Source organism: Grampus griseus, assembly GCF_964374135.1.
Source record: "Grampus griseus genome assembly, chromosome: 3".
Taxonomy (NCBI): domain Eukaryota; kingdom Metazoa; phylum Chordata; class Mammalia; order Artiodactyla; family Delphinidae; genus Grampus; species Grampus griseus.
This window is the reverse complement of record NC_139019.1, coordinates 132,255,730-132,271,406: the sequence shown is the minus strand read 5'-3', so window position 1 is coordinate 132,271,406 and position 15,677 is coordinate 132,255,730. Positions and strand designations below refer to the sequence as shown.

The 15,677-nt window shown below is 41.3% G+C and overlaps 1 protein-coding gene across 3 annotated transcripts in view; it reads right to left on the bottom strand.

Annotated features, from left to right (window-relative positions):
- Positions 1–15,092: 15,092 nt before the first annotated feature.
- Positions 15,093–15,677, bottom strand: part of ITK (IL2 inducible T cell kinase) — a gene marked incomplete at both ends in the record, with an annotated part of 70,210 nt that continues 69,625 nt past the window's right edge. For all 3 annotated transcript variants that reach the window (XM_082651667.1, XM_082651668.1, XM_082651669.1), the window contains one exon: positions 15,093–15,164. In XM_082651667.1, coding sequence (XP_082507793.1) covers positions 15,093–15,164 — 72 coding nt within the window. The remainder of the gene's footprint in view (positions 15,165–15,677) is intronic.

Sequence of the window (15,677 nt, the reverse complement as noted above, 5' to 3'; positions counted from 1 at the left end):
ACATTGCCTTGTTTTTAGAAAAGCCCCAAGTCAGGACATCTACGTTTCCTTTTAAAATCCATTGGCAGACCCTGTTTCATAGAAACCGATAGTGGAGCATCTGAAATGGGCATAAGAACTGGTTCTGGAGAGAGAAAACATAAATATTAATAATAATGGCTAACATTTATCAAGTGCATTATCTCATTTAATATTTAAAATTAAAAAAATATATATTTAAAATTATCCTATGAGGAAACTATAGCTGTTAGTCCCATTTTATAATTGAGGAAACTAAGGCAGGTTAAATAACTTGCTCAAGGTAGTGAAACCAAAACTTACGCTTTTAACTTTTAACCAAAATTATATATAGCCTCATTTCCCCCTCCCAAACAGAATCCATGTTTTCATTACTGTGTCACCTTATTCTAAAACCACATTTAATGCAAGTTATAGAGACACATTGTATTAAAATGTTTTTAAATCAGTAATAATTTCTTTTGAAAGGAAAAGGGATATGAGATGGAGAGAAAATGTGAATGATACAAAAACTATCTCCATGTGCTTTGGGTTTGCTACAGTAGGCTCACACATTTGGTTTGTGTAGTTAAACATTCATGTAGTTAGCAGGAAAAGGGAAATTTGATGGTCAGTTACACAATTTACATTGTCCATTAGATAAAACCTGACCACTTGCTCAAAACTGCCTTATTTTACAGACGAAAGAACTGGGGCCCAGAGAGGGGAAGGGTTGCCCAAGGCTGGCTGGACCCACACCCAGGTCTTTCCATAGGAAACAGAGTTGCCTGTTTCCTTCTTTGAAAATTTGTTAAAGCAGATATTCTACACTAACATTTATTGGATGTTTATTTGGGATTAGTCTCTGTGCCAAGTACTGTGTATGGATGGGCAAATTTTATCTTCACAAAATCCTCAGAAGTAGCTCTGTTGTTTTATAGATGAAATATTGGGGGCTTTTTTGCTATTGAAATATTGCAGATCTGTCCTGGGTCATTTGGAAATGCATTCCCTCTCTTCTCTGCTGTCTTTTTCTCACTTTGCTCACTTCTGCGACTTCTAGAGAACTGGCCTCCCCTGAAGGTCAGATATTTTACATAGAACTTGACAGCAAAGGACCTTTCATCTTTATTTAAACAAATACTATTTACCATAATTTTGGATGAGAATGGATGAGGAGAGTTTGAGCATATTCCAAACCAGGTTTGGAATGCAACAACATAGCCGAGGTACAATGAGGTTGGTGCTGTGCTGCTGTATTCTCAGAGGCTGGCATAGTGGCCCTATAATCCACCCCACAGAATGGTTGGGAGCATGGAATTTCGGAACAACAGGTCTAGCTTCAAGCCCGAATTCTGCCTGTTACTAATTATGGGACCATGAATGGTTTTCCTAAGTTACTGAGCACCGTACTCCTCATCTACAAAATTGAGATGATCATAATTGTTTCTATCCCTTGGGTTCTCGGAAGATTAAATGAAACAGTCAATGTAACACAGTAAGCAGAGCCATCATAGATGCTCAAAAATGGGAGCTTTGGGAGGCATTCAAGATGGCGGAGGAGTAAGATGTGGAGATCACCTTCCTCCCCACAAATACATCAGAGATACATCTACATGTGGAACAACTCCTACAGAACACCTGAACGCTGGCAGAAGACCTCAGACTTCCCAAAATGCAAGAAACTCTCCACGTACCTGGGTAGGGCATAAGGAAAAAGAAAAAACAGAGAGAAAAGAATAGGGACAGGACCTGAACCTCTGGCACTAGGAAGCCCCTTCACTGGAGGAGACGGGGGGAGGTGGGGGGAAGCTTCGGAACCACGGAGGAGAGCACAGCAACAGGGGTGCGGAGGGCAAAGCAGAGAGATTCCCACACAGAGGATCAGTGCCGACCAGCCCTCACCAGCCCGAGAGGCTTGACTGCTCACCCGCCGGGGAGGGCGGGGCTGGGAGCAGAGGCTCGGGCTTCGAAGGTCGGATTCCAGGGAGAGGACTGGGGTTGGCTGCGTGAACACAGCGCGAAGGGGGCTAGTGCGCCACAGCTAGCCGGGAGGGAGTCCGGAAAAAGGTCTGGAGCTGCCGAAGAGGCAAGAGACCATTGTTTCAGGGTGCACGAGGAGAGGGGATTCACAGCACCGCCTAAACGAGCTCCAGAGACAGGCGCGAGCCGCGGCTATCAGCACGGACCCCAGAGATGGGCATGAAACGCTAAGGCTGCTGCTGCAGCCACCAAGAAGCCTGTGTGCGAGCACAGGTCACTACCCACACCTCCCCTCCCGAGAGCCTGTGCAGCCCACCACTGCCAGGGTCCCGTGATCCAGGGACAACTTCCCAGGAAGAACGCACGGCGCGCATCAGGCTGGTGCAACGTCCCCGTCGGCCTCTGCCGCCGCAGGCTCGCCCCGCACTCCGTACCCCTCCCTCCCCTGGCCTGAGTGAGCCAGAGCCCCCTAATCAGCCCTCCTTTGACCCAGTCATGTCTGAGCGAAGAACAGACGCCCTCAGCCGACCTACACGCAGAGGCGGGACCGAATCCAAAGCTGAACCCCGGGAGCTGTGCGAACAAAGGAGAGAAAGGGAAATTTCTCCCAGCAGCCTCAGGAGCAGCGGATTACTCCTCCACAATCAACTTGATGTACCCTGCATCTCTGGAATACCTGAATAGACAACGAATCATCCCAAAACTGAGGCAGTGGACTTTGGGAGCAGCTGTAGACTTGGGGTTTGCTGTATGGAACTGACTGGTTTCTGGTTTTATGTTTATCTTAGTTTAGTATTTAGAGTTTATTATCATTGGTAGATTTGTTTACTGATTTGGTTGCTCTCTTCTTTTTTTTTATATGTATATATATATATATATATTTTTCCTTTTACTCTTTCTGTGAGAGTGTATATGTATGCTTCATTGTGTGATTTTGTCTGTATAGCTTTGCTTTTACCATTTCTCCTAGGGTTCTGTCTCTCCTTTTTTTTTTAGTATAGTTTTTAGCACTTGTTATCATTGGTGGATTAGTTTTTTGGTTTGGTTGCTCTCTTCTTTCTTTTATTACTTTTTAATTTTTAAAATTTTTAATAATTTTCTTTTAGTTTTTATTTTAATAACTTTATTTCTTTTTATTTATTTTTTATTTATTTCTTTCTTTTTTTCTCCTGAGCCATGTGGCTGACAGGGTCTTGGTGCTCTCGCCAGGTGTCAGGCCTGTGCCTCTGAGGTGGGAGAGCTGAGTTCAGGACATTGGTCCACCAGAGACCTCCCAGCTCCATGTAATATCAAACGGCGAAAGCTCTCCCAGAGATCTCTATCTCAACACTAAGACCCAGCTCCACTCAACAACCAGCAAGCTACGGTGCTGGACACCTTATGCCAAACAACTAGCAAGACAGGAACACAACTGCACCCATTAGCAGAGAGGCTACCTAACATAATAATAAGGTCACAGACACCCCAAAAACACACCACCGGTTGCGGTCCTGCCCACCAGAAAGACAAGATCCAGCCTCATCCACCAGAACACAGGCACTAGTCCCCTTCACTAGGAAGCCTACCCTACCCACTGAACCAACCTTAGCCATTGGGGGCAGACACCAAAAAAAATGGGAACAACGAACCTGCAGCCTGCGAAAAGGACACCCCAAACACAGTAAGTTAAGCAAAATGAGAAGACAGAGAAACAGACAGCAGTTGAAAGAGCAAGGTAAAAACCCACCAGTCCAAACAAATGAAGAAGAAATAGGCAGTCTACCTGAAAAAGAATTCAGAGTAATAATAGTAAAGATGATCCAAAATCTGGGAAATAGAATGGAGAAAATACAAGAAACGTTTAACAAGGACCTAGAAGAACTAAAGAGCAAACAAACAATGATGAACAACACAATAAATGAAAGTAAAATTCTCTAGAAGGAATCAAAAGCAGAATAACTGAGGCAGAAGAACGGATAAGTGACCTGGAAGATAAAATAGTTGAAATAACTACTGCAGAGCAGAATAAAGAAAAAGGAATGAAAAGAGTTGAGGACAGTCTTAGAGACCTCTGGGACAGCATTAAACGCACCAATCTTCAAATTATAGGGGTCCCAGAAGAAGAAGAGAAAAAAAAAGGGACTGAGAAAATATTTGAAGAGATTATAGTTGAAAATTTCCCTGACATGGGAAAAGAAAGAGTCAATCAAGTCCAGGAATTGCAGAGAATCCCATACAGGATAAATCCAAGGAGAAACATGCCAAGACACATATTAATCAAACTATCAAAAATTAAATACAAAGAAAAAATATTAAAAGCAACAAGGGAAAAACAACAAATAACACAAAAGGGAATCCCCATAAGGTTAACGGCTGATCTTTCAGCAGAAACGCTGCAAGCCAGAAGGGAGTGGCAAGACATATTTAAAGTGATGAAAGGGAAAAACCTACAACCAAGATTACTCTACTCAGCAAGGATCTCATTCACATTTGATGGAGAAATTAAAATATTTACAGACAAGCAAAAGATAAGAGAATTCAGCACCACCAAACCAGCTTTACAACAAATGCTAAAGGCACTTCTCTAGGCAGGAAACACAAGAAAAGGAAAAGACCTACAATAACAAACCCAAAACACTTAAGAAAATCGTAATAGGAGGATACATATCGATAATATCCTTAAATGTAAATGGATTAAATGCTCCAACCAAAAGACATAGACTGGCTGAATGGATACAAAAACAAGACCCATATATATGCTGTCTACAAGAGACCCACTTCAGACCTATGGACACATAAAGACTGAAAGTGAGGGGATGGAAAAAGATATTCCATGCAAATGGAAATCTAAAGAAAGCTGGAGTAGCAATTCTCATATCTGACAAAATAGACTTTAAAATAAAGACTACTACAGGAGACTAGGAAACTACATAATGATCAAGGGATCAGTCCAAGAAGAACATATAACAATTGTAAATATTTATGTACTCAACATAGGAGCACTTCAATTCATAAGGCAAATGCTAACAGCCATAAAAGGGGAAATCGACAGTAACAAAATCATAGAAGGGGATGTTAACACCCCACTTTCACCCATGGACAGATCATCCAAAATGAAAATAAATAAGGAAACACAGGCTTTAAATGATACATTAAACAAGATGGACTTGATTGATATTTATAGGACATTCCATCCAAAAACAACAGAATGCAATTTCTTCTCAAGTGCTCATGGAACATTCTCCAGGATAGATCATATCTTGGGTCACAAATCAAGCCTTGGTAAATTTAAGAAAATTAAAGTTATATCAAGTATTGTTTCCAACCACGATGCTATGAGACTAGATATCAATTACAGGAAATATCTGTAAAAAATACAAACACATGGAGGCTAAACAATACACTACTAAATAACCAAGAGATCACAGAAGAAATCAAAGAGGAAATCAAAAAATACATAGAAACAAATGACAATGAAAACACGATGACCCAAAACCTATGTGATGCAGCAAAAGCAGTTCTAAGAGGGAAGTTTATAGCAATAGAATCCTACCTCAAGAAACAAGAAACATCTCAAATAAACACCTAACCTTACACCTAAAGCAATTAGAGAAAGAAGAACAAAAAAACCCCAAAGTTAGCAGAAGGAAAGAGATCATAAAGATCAGATCAGAAATAAATGAAAAAGAAATGAAGGAAACAATAGCAAAGATCAATAAAACTAAAAGCTGGTTCTTTGAGAAGATAAACAAAATTGATAGACCATTAGCCAGACTCATCAAGAAAAAAAGGGAGGAGACTCAAATCAATAGAATTAGAAATGAAAAAGGAGAAGTAACAACTGACACTGCAGAAATACAAAGGATCATGAGAGATTACTACAAGCAACTATATGCCAATAAAATGGACAACCTGGAAGAAATGGACAAATTCTTAGAAGAGCACAACCTTCTGAGACTGAACCAGGAAGAAATAGAAAATATGAACAGACCAATCACAAGCACTGAAATTGAAACTGTGATTAAAAATCTTCCAGCAAACAAAAGCCCAGGACCAGATGGATTCACAGGTGAATTCTATCAAATGTTTAGAGAAGAGCTCACACCTATCCTTCGCAAACTCTTCCAAAATATAGCAGAGGGAGGAACACTCCTAAACTCATTCTACCAGGCCACCATCACCCTGATACCAAAAGCAGACAAAGATGTCACAAAAAAAGAAAACTACAGACCAATATCACTGATGAACATAGATGCAAAGATCCTCGACAAAATACTAGCAAACAAAATCCAAAGCACATTAAAAGGATCATACACCATGATCAAGTGGGGTTTATCCCAGGAATGCAAGGATTCTTCAATATACGCAAATCAATCAATGTGATACACCATATTAACAAATTGAAGGATAAAAACCATGTGATCATCTCAATAGATGCAGAAAAAGCTTTTGACAAAATTCAACACCCATTTATGATAAAAACCCTCCAGAAAGTAGGCATAGAGGGAACTTACCTCAACATAATGAAGGCCATATTTGACAAATCCACAGTCAACATCGTTCTTGATGGTGAAAACCTGAAACCATTTCCACTAAGATCAAGAACAAGACAAGGTTGCCCACTTTCAACACTACTATTCAACATAGTTTTGGAAGTTTTAGCCACAGCAATCAGAGAAGAAACAGAAATGAAAGGAATCCAAATCAGAAGAGAAAAAGTAAAACTGTCACTGTTTGCAGATGACATGATACTATACATAGAAAATCCTAAAGATGCCACCAGAAAACTACTAGAGCTAATCAATGAATTTGGTAAAGTAGCAGGATACAAAATTAATGCTCAGAAATCTCTTTCATTCCTATATACTGATGATGAAAAATCAGAAAGAGAAATTAAGGAAACACTCCCATTTACCATTGCAAGCAAAAGAATAAAATACCTAGGAATAAACATACCTAAGGAGACAAAAGACCTATATGCACAAAACTATAAGACACTGATGAAAGCAATTAAAGATGATACAAACAGATGGAGAGATATACTGTGTTCCTAGATTGGAAGAATCAACATTGTGAAAATGACTATACTACCCAAAGCAATCTACAGATTCAATGCAATCCCTATCAAACTACCACTGGCATTTTTCACAGAACTAGAACAAAAAATTTCACAATTTGTGTGGAAACACAAAAGACCCCAAATAACTAAAGCAATCTTTAGAGAGAAAAACGGGCCTGGAGGACTCAGGCTCCCTGACTTCAGACTATACTACAAAGCTACAGTAATCAAGACAGTATGGTACTGGCACAAAAACAGAAACATAGCTCAATGGAACAGGATAGAAAGCCCAGAGATAAACCCACGCACATATGGTCGCCTTATTTTTGATATAGGAGGCAAGAATATACACGAGAAAGGACAGCCTTTTCAATAAGTGGTGCTGGGGAAACTGGACAACTACGTGTAAAAGAATGAAATTAGAACACTCCCTAACACCATACACAAAAATAAACTCAAAATGGATTAAAGACCTAAATGTAAGGCCAGATACTATAAAACTCTTAGAGGAAAACATAGGCAGAACCCTCTATGACACACATCACAGCAAGATCCTTTTTGACCCAACTCCTAGAGAAATGAGAATAGAAACAAAAATAAACAAATGGGACCTAATGAAACTTAAAAGCTTTTGCACAGCAAAGGAAACCATAAACAAGATGAAAAGACAACCCTCAGAATGGGAGAAAATATTTACAAAAGAAGCAACTGACAAAGGATTAATCTCCAAAATTTACAAACAGCTCATGCAGGTCAATATCAAAAAAAACCAAACAACCCAATCCAAAAATGGGCAGAAGACCTAAATAGACATTTCTCCAAAGAAGATATACAGATGGCCAACAAACACATGAAAGGTTGTTCAACATCACTAATCATTAGAGAAATGCAAATCAAAACTACAATGTGGTATCACCTCACACCAGTCAGAATGACCATTGTCAAAAAATCTACAAACAATAAATGCTGAAGAGGGTGTGGAGAAAAGGAGCCCTCTTGCACTGTTGGTGGGAATGTAAATTGATACAACCACTATGGAGAACAGTATGGAGGTTCTTTACAAAACTAAAAACAGGACTACCATACAACCCAGCAATCCCACTACTGGGCATATACCTGGAGAAAACCATAATTCAAAAAGACACATGTACCACGATGTTCATGGCAGCACTATTTACAATAGCCAGGACATGTAAGCAACGTAACTGTCCATTGACAGATGAATGGATAAAGAAGATGTGACACATATATACAATGGAATATTACTCAGCCATAAAAAGAAACGAAATTGAGTTATTTGTAGTGAGGGGGATGGACCTAGAATCTGTTATACAGAGTGAAGTAAGTCAGAAAGAGAAAAACAAATACCATATGCTAACACATATATATGGAATCTAAAAAAAGAAAAGAAAAAAGGTTCTGAAGAACCTAGGGGCAGACTAGGAATAAAGATGCAGACATAGAGAATGGACTTGAGGACACAGGGATAGGGAAGGGTAAGCTGGGACGAAGTGAGATAGTGGCATGGACATATATACACTACCAAATGTAAAATAGATAGCTAGTGGGAAGCAGTCACATAGCTCAGGGAGATCAGCTCGGTGCTTTGTGACCACCTAGAGGGGTGGGGTAGGGAGGATGGGAGGGAGACGCAAAAGGGAGGGGATATGGTGATACATGTATATGTATAGCTGATTCACTTTGTTATAAAGCAGAAACTAACACACCATTGTAAAACAATTTTACTCCAATAAAGATGTTTAAAAAAATGGGAGCTTTTGTTGTTTTTATTATTATTACCATGGTTTGAATTTGGGCGTGGTCTTTAGGAAGAATGCAGGACTTGGAATAAGATCTGAGTTCTATTCTCACTTGTGTTGTGTTGCTCTACAACCTCAGCATGCTGTGTTTCACTTCCCTTGTCTGTCAAGTGAGACCCTGTCACCCACCCTTCCATGTCAAAGCTGCTGGAGAGGTCAAACATCATCTTAAATGGGAAAGAGCTTTGAGATATACACAACAGAAAAACAAGTAAATGTTTCTATAGCTTGTCTCAGCTTATAGACATTTGTAGTCAAAATGAATCTGAGAAAATGAAAAGGGGATCAGGAACTCCTTGTTAGCTCTAGATGGTAGAGCGGGGTGTGGGTAGATGTGAACCTGGAGGGTGAGGAACCATAATCTACTAGGTTCCTTTAACTGATTCTCCAGCACCTGCTGGCTTTGGGCCCCAAGGTTCCCACTCCTAACATCCAATTAATGCAAGGGAAGAAGGTGGAATAAGATGTGATTTTATGCATGCTGGTTTCTCTGGCCTGAAACGTTCTTCCAGACCTTCCCTTCCTTAGGAACTCCCATTTACCCTTTAAGACACAGCTCAAATATCATTTCCTCTGTGAAGCCCTCCCTGCTTCCTTGGGTATTTTCACTCTCTGTGCTCTCAAGGGATCGTGACCATTGCTCCATCAGATGACCTACAGCAGTGCTCTGCAATCACAGTTGATTCTCATCATTCAGTGGTTATGTTTAATAAAGTCACCTGATTTACACATAACATTGTCTTATGCACATTTCTGTTCAAAAACACCTTGTTTTGTATGTATTGTGGCTTCATTAACATTGAACTCACCGTCAACAGAACTATAACTCGTGCTGAGTGAAACTCATCTAACACATGTTTTCTTTGTAAGCTACATCACAGCCTTCTTTCACTTACACGAGACAACATCTCAGCTCTATGCTTGAGGGTCACTTTAAAGAGCAAAATGACCAATAAAATGTACACAAGTGCAAAAAATTTGGCACTAAATAGACCTCAAGAAGGACACTAGTTTATGGTATGAGCTGAAACGAGAAGGCAGGGCCTCGCCTTGTTCGACCTCAGCTGGGAATGTGCCTGTAGAGTGACAAATTTTTCTCTGCTCTGGGCATGGGCGTGTCATAAATGACTGTGAAAGGGCTGCAAGAATTGACTTTGGGGTTACAGATAGATTTTAGTGAGCAGGCAGTTTGCAAGTATAAAGTCTGCAAAGCATAAATCAACTGTATTTATTTATGTGTTGGACTTTTTTACTAGCCTGAGGCTTCTTACAGAAAGGTTGGCATGTGTACTGGATATCTTCTCTCTCTCTTTTTTTTACATTTATTTATTTTATTTTTGGCTACATTGGTCTTTGTTGCTGTGCATGGGCTTTTCTCTAGTTGTGGCGAGCCAGGGATACTCTTCGTTGTGGTGCGCGGGCTTCTCATTGCGGTGGCTTCTCTTTGTTGCGGAGCACGGGCTCTAGGCGCCCAGGCTTCAGTAGTCATGGCTCGCGGGCTCTAGAGCGCAGGCTCAGTAGTTGTGGCACACAGGCTTAGTGGCTCCACGGCATGTGGGATCTTCTCGGACCAGGGCTCGAACCGGTGTCCCCTGCATCGGCAGGCGGATTCTTAACCACTGTGCCATCAGGGAAGCCCTGGATATCTTCTCTTGCTCCTCCAGACCTACTTCACTCTTCTCACCCTGCCCCTGCCCCTGCAGACTGACCTCTGTGGACTACTCTACTAGGATTTCTTCATCCTCTGGCTTCCAGCTGGGTTTGGCCAACAAGAAACCCCAGCAGTTGATGGGGGGAAGGGAGGAGAGTGGGGCCAGCATATTTATTCCACAGCCTCCTCCTTGTGTTGCTGCCTTGGGCTTCCTCTGTTTCTCACTAAATGTGCTGTCCTCTCGAGGCACCTTTCTCCAGCTGACTCTCTGCTTCCACAAGCAAGTGACCACTCCCGTTCCTCATTTCTTTGGGCCTAGGCGTGGTAACTGTTCCTTGGCTGTTCTTTCCCTCTGTACTACTTACTATGGTTCTTCTAAACCCACACTGTGTTAAGCAGCCCTTTTGAAATAGGCTTGCCTTGAATTATCATAATTTGACTGTGATGTGTTTGGTCCTCAACTGATATCTTATTCATCGTATACACCTGACACAGTGCCAAGTAATAGCAGGTGAATGGTAACAATGATCTCTAAAACTCCTCCTAACAGTATCTGTATGATTCAATTATCCCAGAAACCAACTACTCATGATGACTTGGGAAGAAATGCAAAGTCACTGAAGACACACTCATACACACACACACACACACACACACACACACACACTGCCCATCTGGCTGAATGGGGTATGTTCTGCCTTTTCCTGAGTTTGGTGGTCTTGTGTGTTGGGAGGTTCCAGGCAGAGTAGGATCTGCAGGATAAATGCTCTCTGAGAAACCGATCTGTTCATCCGTCCTGCTCTAGAAGCTTCCTCTCTGGGTCATTTGCCAGGGGGAGTCAAGCCCAGAGGTGAGTCCCACAAAGGACTGTGTGGAAGCCACAGGCTTTCTCACTGGTGCCTGATGGTCCTCTGGGTGCATGAGCTGGCTCCAGCAGTGGATGTGGGCATTTGGTGAACTGAAAGGTACAGGGAGAGCTCAATACACCCAAACTATAATAACCCAGCCCTTATTTCACTGGGATTTTAAGAGGGAGGAGAACAGCTGTGCCTTGCTGTCCAACTGTGGCTTAAGAGCTCCGAATTACAGTTTCCACATGTCACCCACATAGCAGATGACAGAATGAGTATGAACAATAATTTGGTACTAGGAGCAAGTCAGAAATCATCTCCAGATTGGTTTCTCTTTCACCAGCTTTCCCTCTCTCAAATCCACTCTCCACACTGCTGCCAGAATATATTTTTAAACACAAATTTGACCTTCTCTCCTTGTTCAATGACATTTTTCCTCTCTACAACTAGAGTTCCAACATTTTTTGTGTTTTAAAATCTAAGTCCTTGTCTACACACACACACACACACACACACACACACACACACACCCTTTGCCCCAGCAATGGTAAACTGATAATAGCTTCCCAATATGTTTTGTTTCCTCTATCCCTCTACCTGGAAAGTATTTCTGCCCATTGGCTTGCCTACAAAAAGCATAATTCATCTTCAAAACTGAGTCAGAGATGATATCTTCTGTGACAGCGCTTCCCAAACTTTAATGTGCAGATGATCACCTGTAGATCTTGTTAAAATGCAGATTCTCATTCAGTGGATCTCAGGGTGAAGAGAGAATTTGCATTTCTCACAAGCTAGTAATGCTGCTGTTGCTGGTCCGGGGACCACACTTTCAGTAGCAGGTTTCTAAGAAGTTTCCACTGATGTCACCCTTTGCCCAATAGATTCCATCACTTTTTCTGAGCTCTTCTCTACTTTGACCTTATTTCTGTTGTTGCTCTAATTGCTGTATTATAATTTTACTTGTTTATTTGTCTGCCTTCCCAACCATACCTGGAGTTTCTTAAAAGTAAAGACTGTGTCTTTTTCATCTTTGTTTCTGCAGCACTCAGTGCAGCATATCAGAGATCACAGGAAGCATTTGATATTTACCTGGTGAAACAATGTTGAACGATGTATAGTCTTTATTTGTCTGTGGAATGTGAAACTATGTAACCATTATTATTTATGGAAAACTTTTGGTTGTCTGACATTGGGATAAGTATGGACCCAGGCTATACATACCCTATTTACTAAAATGCACAGCTTTATTTGCTAGACCCAACCTTTAACTTGGTGTGATTTACAAAGCATAAGAGATATTTGTAACATTTTAATTGTGAACATTAGCAATCACTGTACACTAATAAATATTCAGTCTATCCAAATATAAATACATAGTCTCAAAAGGGCACAATGCAAAATCTATAAAATGCATCTAGAACTAAAACTTTGCATAAGGGGAATTCCCTGTGAGCACATGGCACCGTTTTCAAAATGTGAGAAGGAAAAAAAAAAGCCAAAAACCAAACAGGCAGAAGTCTATTTTGCAGGACACTGAGAGGTAACCTCTTGACACATGTTAAGTTAAAGCCTCAATGATTCTGAGCTTGAACAAGATAATACCATGTAAGGGAGAATTTTTCTAAACCATACCACAGAAATCAGTCAATTCTGATGTTTTCCTTCCAGGCTGGATGTTCCCGAAATCATCTCTAATTAAAGGTTCCAAAAAAGAATGTACAAAATGCTAAAAAAGTAAACAGGGATGATTTTGGATAAGTTGAGAATATCATCTTCTAAATGATAGTTTTTTTTTGAAGCTACCAGTTTCACAATAATTATACTTAAAAGTTGTACATCTGCATCTTCAGCCGGTCAAAATATCACATGATTTTTTAGAAAGAGCTGATTTCAACACCATCCAAAAAGAGTTTTCCCTGAACGCTGTATGAAAATTAAATCTCTCTTACATCAGGGAATACCCTTCCCCAGAAAGTGTCCAAGAAGACCGCAGCCGGCTCAAAGCTGAAGTGATAATTCAAGGAAGTATTTATACTTCTGCAGGAGAATCTTTTAAAGCTGCTTTGAAGCTCATCTACAAATTGCCTCATGCAATATGACTCTGGTGGGTTGAGTGAATCGAAGGGCTAATTACTCCTTTAGTAACTCCAACGTCATTAACTCTGATGAAGGTGAGGATACAGATGAGGAAAAAAAGATCCTATTCCAAGTTGGAGGGCTACACTGCCAGCCACCCTGGTCTATGCAGGAGCCGATTTACTTGCTGATGGTGCTGTGTTGGCTTCTTTATTGGCTCTCTAGGACTTTCCCCTCTACTGTACTTACCTCCTCAGCAATCCCTTTCACCCTCAGTAGAAGGCAGTGTTGAATAAAAATAGAGAAACTGTGCATTGCAGTCAGACAGAGGTGGGCTGTATTCTTCCTAGCTCTGTCACTTCAGGCCGGTGTCCAAGCTTTTCAAAGCCTAAGTTCCACTATCTGTAAAATGGGAATAATAATAATATCTCACTGCACTGGTGTGAACTCAGGGTGAACTGAGATTCTGCAATTAAGGCTTGTAACTCAGTACCTATTCATTTTGCATATTCAAGTGCTCAATCAACAGTAGGCATCCTTGCGCATCTTGGAAGCCCCCCACTCGGTGCCCGACTCAGTTTCCATCCAGATGGCTTGAACAAGAACAGACCTCTTACTCCTCTCTTAGAATCTGGGGAGACTTGGAAGTCTCAACCTTAAAGTTGCAAATCTCTAGGGCCTAAACCAGCTTCAGTTTCTCTGCCAGGCCACACTCCCCAGCACAAGTCTGCACTCTGTTGATGAGGATAAAAGAATGCAGAGAGGGGACTGATTCCTGGAGGTCTCAGTAAGTCAGTGTTTACGGAAGCCATGATTTCCTCCCAGGATGCCTGTGGAAGCATTCGGCACAGAAGGGGACTCAGAGTCACTTGCTTGGCTTGGTAGTAAAGACGAGTGTCCAAGTGGTTACAACCTAAGGCCTTTCCCTGTACCAGGTGTTTCCACCATCCGATGTCCTCTTTCTGCCCAGACACCAGATACCCAATACTCGAGCGGTGAGATCAGAATTGTTCACCCCAGTCCATTATGCTCCCTTCAAGGAGAGAGGTGGCAGTGTCTCTATGGGTAAAACCTCATAAAGCTGCTTCTCAGAATATCCGGCCTCTAATGTGAGCAGCTGTTCCATCGTCCTCTAAGGCAGGAAGCTGTGGTTGACAGCATCACAGAGGCAGAGCTTACTCTTGGTGACTTTAATTAACTCACTAGTTCTCCTTGAAAAAGAGTCATGCTCCTTGTTCATCTTGCCCCATATCCTGGGATTCTGTGTTGTCAGGTCAAATAAAAAATCCCTTGACCATGAACTTCAGGTCCATGTTTAAAATAACAATAAGGGTAATAATCCAGGGTGCTGCCCCATCTCTCCCTTTCTCTAAGAAGTGCAAGGAATGTTGCTTGAAAGCTGTCGATTGAGGTTTGCGCTCCACACGAGATAAGAGGCTGGAGGAAGGGTACAGACTGCTCTGGCCCTGCTCCCAGTTCAGTGGCTGAGCCTCCTGCCTGTGGCCTGGTGCCCGCCTCTATCAGGCCGCTGCCTCCGTGGCAGCTTAGGGACTGGCGCCACAGGCCAGTTGCCTCTGAGGAGTCCTGGGATGGTGGCAGCTTTTAATGCTCTGTGGTGGGAAGACCTCCTTGCCCCACTCAGGATCTGCAGCCCATGGCCTGGCACTGAGTCTCTTTTAAAGTCCCGATTCTGCAATTTCAGCCAGTTGACTCAAGAGTCTGGAGAAAGGTGGCCGGTCTTCTGGTTTCTAGAGAAGGAAGAAAAGAACTCTGTGATTTCCTTGTACTTGTGTGTCATAGCTAATTCCAAAGCAAACCAGAGTTAAACAGCAATCCCCTCTGCTGAGTTTTAAATATGTTTCTATATATATTGTATTTGAGGCCATTATGTCTTAGTTGTTAACAGCAGGTATTTTGGAATCATATGGCCTGCTTTTGAATCACAGCTTTTCTACTCATTAGCTGTGTGACCTTTGAACAGGTTACTTAACCTTTTTGAACCTCAGTTTTGTCATCTGTAAAATGGGGATAATAATATTATCAATCTCATAAGATTGTTGTAAGAATTAAATAAAATTGTATGTAAAAATGCAACATAAAATAAGCACTCAGTAAGACTAAAAAAGAAAATATTTAGGTATAAATCTCATAAAATATGTACAGGGTCTATTTTAGGAAAAATATAAAATTCTAAAGATAGAAATCAAAGGAGAGCTAAATATATCGAGAAATATTCCATGTTCATGGTTAGGAAGACTTGC